Source organism: Miscanthus floridulus, chromosome 7, assembly GCF_019320115.1.
Source record: "Miscanthus floridulus cultivar M001 chromosome 7, ASM1932011v1, whole genome shotgun sequence".
NCBI lineage: Eukaryota > Viridiplantae > Streptophyta > Magnoliopsida > Poales > Poaceae > Miscanthus > Miscanthus floridulus.
Genome location: NC_089586.1, coordinates 100994427 through 101002521, shown reverse-complemented (window position 1 = coordinate 101002521; position 8095 = coordinate 100994427). Strand labels below are relative to the sequence as shown.

Here is an 8095-nt window from a genome sequence, read left to right as displayed (position 1 = left end):
GGGGTTTGCATTGCCACAATGGGAATTTTTTTTGAGGTAGTGGATGCAATGTGCTCTCGTAGACTTGTAGTCTTGTCCTTTAGACAACATGCAGCCATTTTGTGTAGGAAATGATGCTATTGTGCGTGGCATGTACTTGTCCTAGCTAGACACGATATACCTTGTGAGACGGATGGAGTATCTATTTAACCGCATATATATACTCCATCTATCCTAAAATAAATGTCGTTCTCGTTTTTCGAGAAGTCCATCACTTTTAATTTTGACCAAATATATACAAGAAAATATTAATATTTACAGTATATAATTAGTATCATTAGATAGACCATTGAATATATTTTCATAATAAGTTTATTTCTAGATATAAATATTGCTAATATTTTTTTATAAATTTATTCAAACTTAAGAAAGTTTGATTAACATGAATACTGTAGCGACACTTATTTTGAGATAGAGTGATTTATATCCTTTCATGTTTAGTCATCAAAAACTGAAACAATGGTACATGAGTCATGACGATGACAATCAAGAGCATGTAAATCTCCATATATGTCTGAAAATTCTAGGAGGGACAAAATTAAATGGCGAAATAATCACTCATGCAAAATAGAACATGTTCTCGTTTCAGTTACTTTTATCTAATCCGTCATTCCATTGTATAGATGAGACAAGACATTATGCTTGTATATTCGCTTGCTGTTGAGCTTGACTAGTGTCTAATTAACTGTCTGTCAGTTCATATTTTGCAGGCTTTACCACATTACTTAATTATTATGGAGCCGATACAAACCTGCTTCCCACATGTTGATCTCAGGTACGCGTCATGGTGCAGTACTGGACATTAATTTTGGTCTCTATGGCTAGCACTAACCACTGGTTGATGCCAACTTAATCCGTATTATACCTTGCATAATCCACAGCAGATCTCTTTGAGTGTGGGCGACGAAAATGACGCCGGCCGGTGGTCACGACTAATTGCAGCTACGTGCTTAGACACAGGTAAATTAAATAACCAAATACCATTGAAAATTTGGAATTATAAACCGCATACAATTTAAAAGATGGATATAGGACTATCGATCTGGATCTTGGCAGAAAAAGTTCAAAGAGACACAAGGTGGACTGTCGAAATCAACTCAATGTTCTTTTGGAAAAGTAGCCGACTACCGGCAGTAGGGTGTAAATAAGCACATACTACTACTAATAACCCTATAGTGCATCAGTGACCTGTTCTTTTCAGAGAGAGAGAAAAAAAACACTTCCCCATTTTAATCTATCATGGCTACGTTATGCATCGTCCAATTAAGCTCCGTCCGTTGTACTAGTAGTATTTTGCTCACGTGCCTGGAAAACACTAGCGATTTCCTTTGTAACCACAGTTTTGCCTGGAGTCCAGGAGCAGTCTCACGATCTCGATAGATAGTAGTAGATCGCAACGAGGGGGTCAGAGGAACAGGGCAGTCGATCAGTCGTGGTCGGCCGAACCGAACCGCCCTGGCCGGCACGGCGGCAGTGGCACCGTCCTGCTCCGTTCGCTGGCTGGCGATTTCCCCCAAAAACACGGGAAAACGACCATACCTACGGACCTACCCGCCCGCTCCCCATCCTCGTTCCTCGGTCCTCACACGGCATGGAATAATATTTTTCTTTCATATCATATCAATTAATAGTAATAATTCATGATTATATATTTTTTTTATATCATATAAGTAGCAGTAATAATTCACGATGTATCGGCACCGAACAGGCTGCTGTGCGACTCTGCCCCACGCCTCCACTAGCTGCGAGATGCGGAGCGCCTCCTGCCCTACCTGTCTCCCACGTCCCACCTCGCCTCGGCTCGTCCAGCCCATCGCTCCCGCTTATTTATCGCGCTTAAACCCTTGCACTCCCCGCAGATTACTATACTAGCCGCTTGCTTCGAGACGACCGGCGGTGTAGCTTGCTGCTTACCTCGATGGCGGGGGCGCTGGGAGCGCTGTGCCGCGCCGGGGGCTGGTCCTACGGCGCGATCTGGCGCCCCGACCGTCGCGACCCACGGTGAGTAACAGTAGATCTGCACTGCACTTCTGTTAAGCGCATGGCTACGAATACAGAACATTCACGCTACCGCAATCTAGAGTGCTTCGTCAGTTTTTTTTTTTTTGGGGGGGGTGGGGGGTGGGGGGGGGGGGGGGGTGGCGGCTGTGTTTTAGTCTTTTAGACCTCTTTTGTCGGTGGATTACTGGTTGTTACGGAGAAGGGGCGAGGGAGACAGAAGGATACTCTGTGGCCAGTTTCGTTTTGTTTGGAGCTGTTGCAGCATTTGTGTGTTGCTAGCGCTTTGGTTCCACAAGTTGTTTGGTGATACTTTTGTGTTGTAATAATGCTACTAATGTTTTTCTGTTTTTCTCTATGTTTGTCCAAATAACGAGTGCCCAAACTTGTGACTAACGACACAGCCTGCGAAGTGCGCATTGGGATCTCAAGCCTGCACACTGCAGTTTCGTTTTGTAGAACGGATCGGGAAAGCTATCTGAACTCCACTGCTTCTGTGCTCGTTCTTGCTTTGGTTAGCAGAGAGCATGCGCGTATCTTCCTCCCTTATCGGTACATCTGCCTGTCATCTTCAAACCTACCTCCTTGTTGAAGCGCTTACAGCTATGCGCGCTGAATACAAGTCCTCTGGGCTGTAAACGGTTTCTCTTTTCCTTAGGCCCCGTTTGCTTGCCTTTAAACCCGGCGTGATCCACTTCTTTTTTTATCCGGAACAGTATTTTCCTCTCGATTTCTCGTAAATTCCTCAAAGCCAACGGGGCAATATTTGTTTCTTTTTTGTCACATCGGTAAAAGTTGTCCATGGTCAATCACTTTCTTCCTTTTTTTTCTCGTTTATTGTCATGTTTATCTGCGCAGTACTAGTTGTTTACTGATGATTGGTTTGGCATATTAGGTTGCTTACTGTAGGAGAATGCCACTGTGAAGATGAAGCAAGAAAAGTGGTTGAGAAGATGGTCAATCAAGTCCATGTCGTCGGAGAAGGGTATGGCAATTATTTTTTCATGCTTGATTCGATTGATCTTTTGCGAGTCTTCTTGGTTGATATATCTTGGTGCCTCCAAGTTTATATGCTTTTTTAAGCATAATTTGAATAGTACAAGCCCAGTTTTATTTGGACATTTTTTTTCCTGTTGCATCATTCAGGGCAATTATTTTGTCAAGATTTTTTTTTGAATGATATTTCAATGTTCTCTGCTCTATTGAGGGTGTACTTCCAAAGTTCCAACTGCATATTGATAATGTCACACCTTTTTATTGCAGCCTCATAGGAAGGGCTCTAATAAGTGGGGAGTACCAATGGATTTCTGATGACATCCCCTTCAGTTTGTCTCAGATAAGCGATGAAGATAACCTAGGTTTATGTCAGGTGCATATTTCCTTTCATGTTCTACCTTGATTAGGTCCTCTCCAGACTGCAGTTTTTACTAGTTTATATTATTATAACTAATACCCCCACATGCGGGAACTCTAAAAAGCATGTGGAAAAACAAAAGGAAATATTACGGATAAGCAGAAAAGATAACCATTTTCCTTGAAGATTTTGTATGTTGAAAACGCCTTGACACCACAAGCATGGTTGTTGAGCAAATGAACACTTAGGTTGTTAAAATAAACCGCCATGCATCAAGTTTGTCTACATTTTGTTTGGCTAATTTGTTGCAGAAAGTAAGAAGTTTCCTTGTTTTAACAGAGGACGGTTACCTTCTTGTAGGGTTATACTTGGTGGCAACATCAGTTCCTAAGCGGAATAAAGGTTTTTGCTCTATTTCTTTTACCTTGTAAACATAAACAGCAGAAACCAGTTCATTACTTAAAAATATTACAAAACTATTGACCAATTACTGAAAAGTACACATCTTCTACAGACTATTGCAGTAGTACCTATGCCTGCGTTTGGTGTGGCACAGTTCGGTTCCATGCAAAAGGTTAGCATTCTAGTTTTTGAAAGCAACTTTCACATGATTCTAGCAGAAAAGACTACCCATGATCATGGTGTCTTCATTTTGGTTGTTACAAGAACAATTTTGTACTAGTTTCCCTTAAGATGCTATCTTTAGATTCATAGCAGATCTCGAGAAATTGCACTTTGAATCATGATTTCACAATGAATAATCAAAATTTCTGAAAATGCACATGATGAGAAAATGTTGTCTTGCCTGCAGTCTGCACTAGGAAATAAAGAAACTGTGCGATCATAATGTGCATACATTCTCATGATTACTCAAAAAAAATTATAATGTGCGATCATATCTGCAGTCTGAACATTTTTTTTATATTTTTAACTAGGGAATCATAATGTGCATACATTCTCATAATTACTCAAAATTTCACATTTACAGGTTTCTGAAAGCTTAGAGTTTCTGGATCAAGTTAAAGGTGCAACATTTCTGATGGAAAGTCTTTCATGGCCTCCTTCATCCAAAGATGCTCAGAAAGATGCTTTCATGTACAATCCACAATTTCAACTCGATTCTCCAAGCACTACAGAGGGTCTTGTATGTATTAAGGCTGGACCAGAAAACTCAAGGCTGGAGAACACAATATCCGTAGATTCTCTGAAGAACTTTGCAATTACTTCAACTAATCACTCTCTGCATTGCTTTAATGGTTACACATCCAATAAAAGTTTCAGTGGTCTGAATCCTCACATAGTGGCCATGCCAGTGAACTCCAAGTCAATAAGTACTCTTAAAGTATTTCAAAGTGACAGCAATTTGTGGCACAATAATATTCCAGGAAGTGCTCAACAATTCAAATCTGCTAAACAGCCTGGTTCTAGTTGGGCAAGTGGAGCTACAAGTTTTTCAAATTTTACCAATCTTCAAAGAATAGAGCACGGGCTGTCATGCACACCTAACAAGCTACGATATTGCCTTCAAAGTGAAAAATCATCAAGCTTCCTGGATTCGCACTCATCAATAGTTTCTACAGATGCTGAGCAGAAATCCACTTTGTTTGACAATGACGCTCCATTTGTTCAGAGTGATGTGATCCAAGAGGTTGGTCCTGCTGGATCTACTCGTGCTTGTGAGCTCCATGAATTGCCAAACGAAATATGGGGAGAAACCACCACAGGGGCAATGAAACCAGTCATAAAAGGAGTCAATAAAAATAATGGCTTTCTTGAAAGTACAGCATTTGATCCAGTCATGAATGGGTGGGATGACACTGCCCTACTAGCAGGAAACACTTCACATCTGAGTGCTACTGCCATGAACTCTGTTTCAGGACAGGCAAGTAGTGATCCATTATCAGTTGAAGAGAGAGGGTTGTTTTCAGAATCTTTCTTTGAGGAGCTGCTTGGCTTTGACTGCAATGTTGGCCCAGTTATGGATAGCACTGAACCGTTAGCTGGTTTTGTCTCAGGCTGTCATTTGCCAAGGTACAACCTTCAAGATTCATTTTCAGTGTGCAAGGCACAAGTACCACCATTGATACTCCCTTCCAGTAGCTGTACATCCGAAAATGTTCCGATTGGATCATCAAAAGAAACCCCAATGTCACTACAGAATTTATCTATGGATGATTGTGGCAGTTTGAACACTGCAAATTCCAAGGTCAGCCAGGTAAAGAAGCCTGAAGGAGAGAAGGTTGTTAAGAAAAGAGCTAGGCCAGGTGAAAGTACAAGGCCAAGACCAAAGGACCGGCAGCAGATACAAGAGCGCGTAAAGGAATTACGTGAGATAGTCCCAAATAGTGCAAAGGTAAGAATTGACCACAATATCTTTCTCTGTGTTTAAGCTGGTGGTTTCTGGCTGAGTTTTTATATTTTCTTCTGCACAACAGTGTAGCATTGATGCTTTGTTGGATCGAACAATCAAGCATATGCTCTTTCTACAAAGTGTGACAAAGTATGCAGAAAAGATTAAGCAAGCCGATGAACCAAAGGTACGTCACGCTGGCAAATGCATATAATCAAACCTTGTACAACCGAAACTCTACCTTAGTATTCCTTGTGCTGACATTTGTATTCATATAGATGATAAGCAAGGATAGTTGTGCTGTCTTGAATGATAACTCAAATGGTGTTGTGTTGAAAGATGATCCAAGTGGTGGATGCAATGGAGGTGCAACATGGGCCTATGAGGTTGCAGGGCAGACTATGGTTTGTCCAATAATTGTCGAGGATCTTGCACCGCCTGGTCAGATGCTTGTTGAGGTATGGTTCCCAAATCATGGGTGATTACCTAGTGCTGTTTTCGCACATTGCAGAAGTTTGAAGTGATATATTTGCTATTTAGCAGATGCTTTGTGAGGAACGCGGATTTTTTCTAGAGATAGCTGACACCATACGTGGATTTGGACTTACAATCTTGAAGGGACTGATGGAACTTCGTGATGGAAAGATAATGGCTCGATTTCTTGTTGAGGTAAAGAAACTCTTATTTTAGGATGTTTTTTTTGTTTTATGGTGCGCTTCTCAGATGACAGTCTTGTGTGTTGGTGGTTTTATAGGCAAACAAGAACGTGACGAGAATGGATATATTTTTATCACTTGTTCAGTTACTGCAGCAGAACAGCCTCAATCGATCTTCGGATCAGCTAACTAAGGTCATGAACAATGGCATTCCATCGTTTGCGGAGCACCAACAACCTCCTGTATCAATTCCAGTTGGCTTTGCTGGGAGATAGCAATTGCCACAAACAATTCTTGTAGACCATATTTCAACAAATGTTAATGGATAAAGCTTGGAGCTCTGACTAGTGCTTGGTGATGGCCTTCAAGTGTTGATAGAAGTGACAACTGTTAAGGATGTAGCAAACGCACATTGCGGTGTCTGAAGAAAATTCAGTTAGAGGATGTACAGATTCTCATGTAACGGGTTTAGGAACATTGATGTTCTCGCTTGTAATTTGGACACTGGTGTGAGGTTGCTTATGTTGTTTAGTTGGTGTGTAGTCACTAGCAAAATCGCCTGTGTTGATACAGTAAATAACATTTGAAGATTATCACATGTCTGTGTTCTTTATGGGCCTGATTGGTTGCTCGCACTGACTTTGCAGAGCATATATATAGACAATATGCAGCATACCATTATCCTGCGTTAGACAATGCAATTTGCTGTTGTTTGTTTCGACTAGATCTGGAGTTGTATACTACTATGCGCGTGATTGGTTCCCTGCATAGCTGGTTAGCGTAGTTAGGGGAGCGCAAACGTGTTTGTTTGGTTGGCTGCATTAGCCATGTTCAAGTAACCCCCTGTATACCTCACCCCCTTTAAACTTATGTGCTCTTACGTAACACCGAAGCCCATGGAGCTAATTTCACCACCTTCTCACCGGTCACCTTTCCACTCCCTGATGAGGACATGTCATCGGTTACTTAAATTACACATTAGCAAGTGTATGAAGGGACAATTACGCGTAGCCATGCAAAACTACTCTAAAAAGAGGTGAACTCACTCGTAGCTGAAATTAACTTCAATATACATGAGAATATTATACTACCTAAGTGCTCTACTTTGGTTGTACTTAGGTATACACATAAAGATGAGGATGCTTCTCTACGTGGGGACGAACTACAATCAACTTTACCTAAAAACTTAGGAGGCTCGAGCCACTGGAAATAAAGTGTGAAGCATCTGACTGAAATGAAATGAAAAATGCAAAATTCAAGAAGCATAGAGGGAGAAGACTTCCTCCAGGTTGGGCCACTTCTTCCTCCAATCGCATCAGCCCAGATTTTCAGCCCAAGCCCAACTCCCCGCCACTCTGTCTTTGTAAATTGGACTTTTCCAAAAGAAAAATGGCTCAATTCACTAAATGTGCTCGACGTATCTCTCCCAGTTGATTGGCGGTGTACAAAAGCAACCCCACTCTAGGCTACCTAATAAACCCTGGAACCCTTTTCCCTTCGTGGGGAAAACACTCTGACTTGTCGTCCTCTTCCCGGCTGCGGCCGCCATCACTATGGCTGCGGCCGCCCTCCGCCCGAGACTTTCCATCGCCGGCCACTTCCTCACCGATTTCCTCGTAGATCTCACTTCGAGATCGGTCTCCGGCAGTGGGATTCTTTCCAAACCTTCATAGATCCCGGACGTCATCCGCAGCGCCC

At 41.9% G+C, this 8095-nt stretch overlaps 1 protein-coding gene across 5 annotated transcripts; it reads left to right on the top strand.

Annotated features, from left to right (window-relative positions):
* The first annotated feature begins 1765 nt into the window (after positions 1-1765).
* Positions 1766-7076, top strand: LOC136463986 (transcription factor bHLH157-like). Of its 5 annotated transcripts, none has more exons than XM_066462943.1 (10): positions 1766-2040; positions 2933-3022; positions 3301-3406; positions 3752-3793; positions 3906-3965; positions 4380-5744; positions 5827-5928; positions 6020-6199; positions 6282-6410; positions 6496-7076. In XM_066462943.1, the coding sequence occupies exons 1-10, from the start codon at positions 1958-1960 to the stop codon at positions 6670-6672; spliced, it is 2334 nt and encodes a 777-aa protein (XP_066319040.1). In that variant the 5' UTR covers positions 1766-1957; the 3' UTR covers positions 6673-7076. The 5 variants fall into 5 exon arrangements, with proteins under 5 accessions (XP_066319040.1, XP_066319041.1, XP_066319043.1 ...); XM_066462944.1 differs by having other exon boundaries at positions 6285-6410; positions 6496-7074; XM_066462946.1 differs by lacking the exon at positions 6496-7076 and having other exon boundaries at positions 6081-6199; positions 6285-6410.
* The last annotated feature ends 1019 nt before the right edge of the window (positions 7077-8095 follow it).

Excerpts from the sequence above, each read along its gene's own strand:
- LOC136463986 (XM_066462943.1), top strand. The coding sequence starts at position 1,958 with ATGGCGGGGGCGCTGGGAGCGCTGTGCCGCGCCGGGGGCTGGTCCTAC. Across the intron at positions 3,794-3,905 it reads AGTTCCTAAGCGGAATAAAG|ACTATTGCAGTAGTACCTAT; the intron begins GTTTTTGCTCTA and ends CATCTTCTACAG. Across the intron at positions 3,966-4,379 it reads AGTTCGGTTCCATGCAAAAG|GTTTCTGAAAGCTTAGAGTT; the intron begins GTTAGCATTCTA and ends TCACATTTACAG.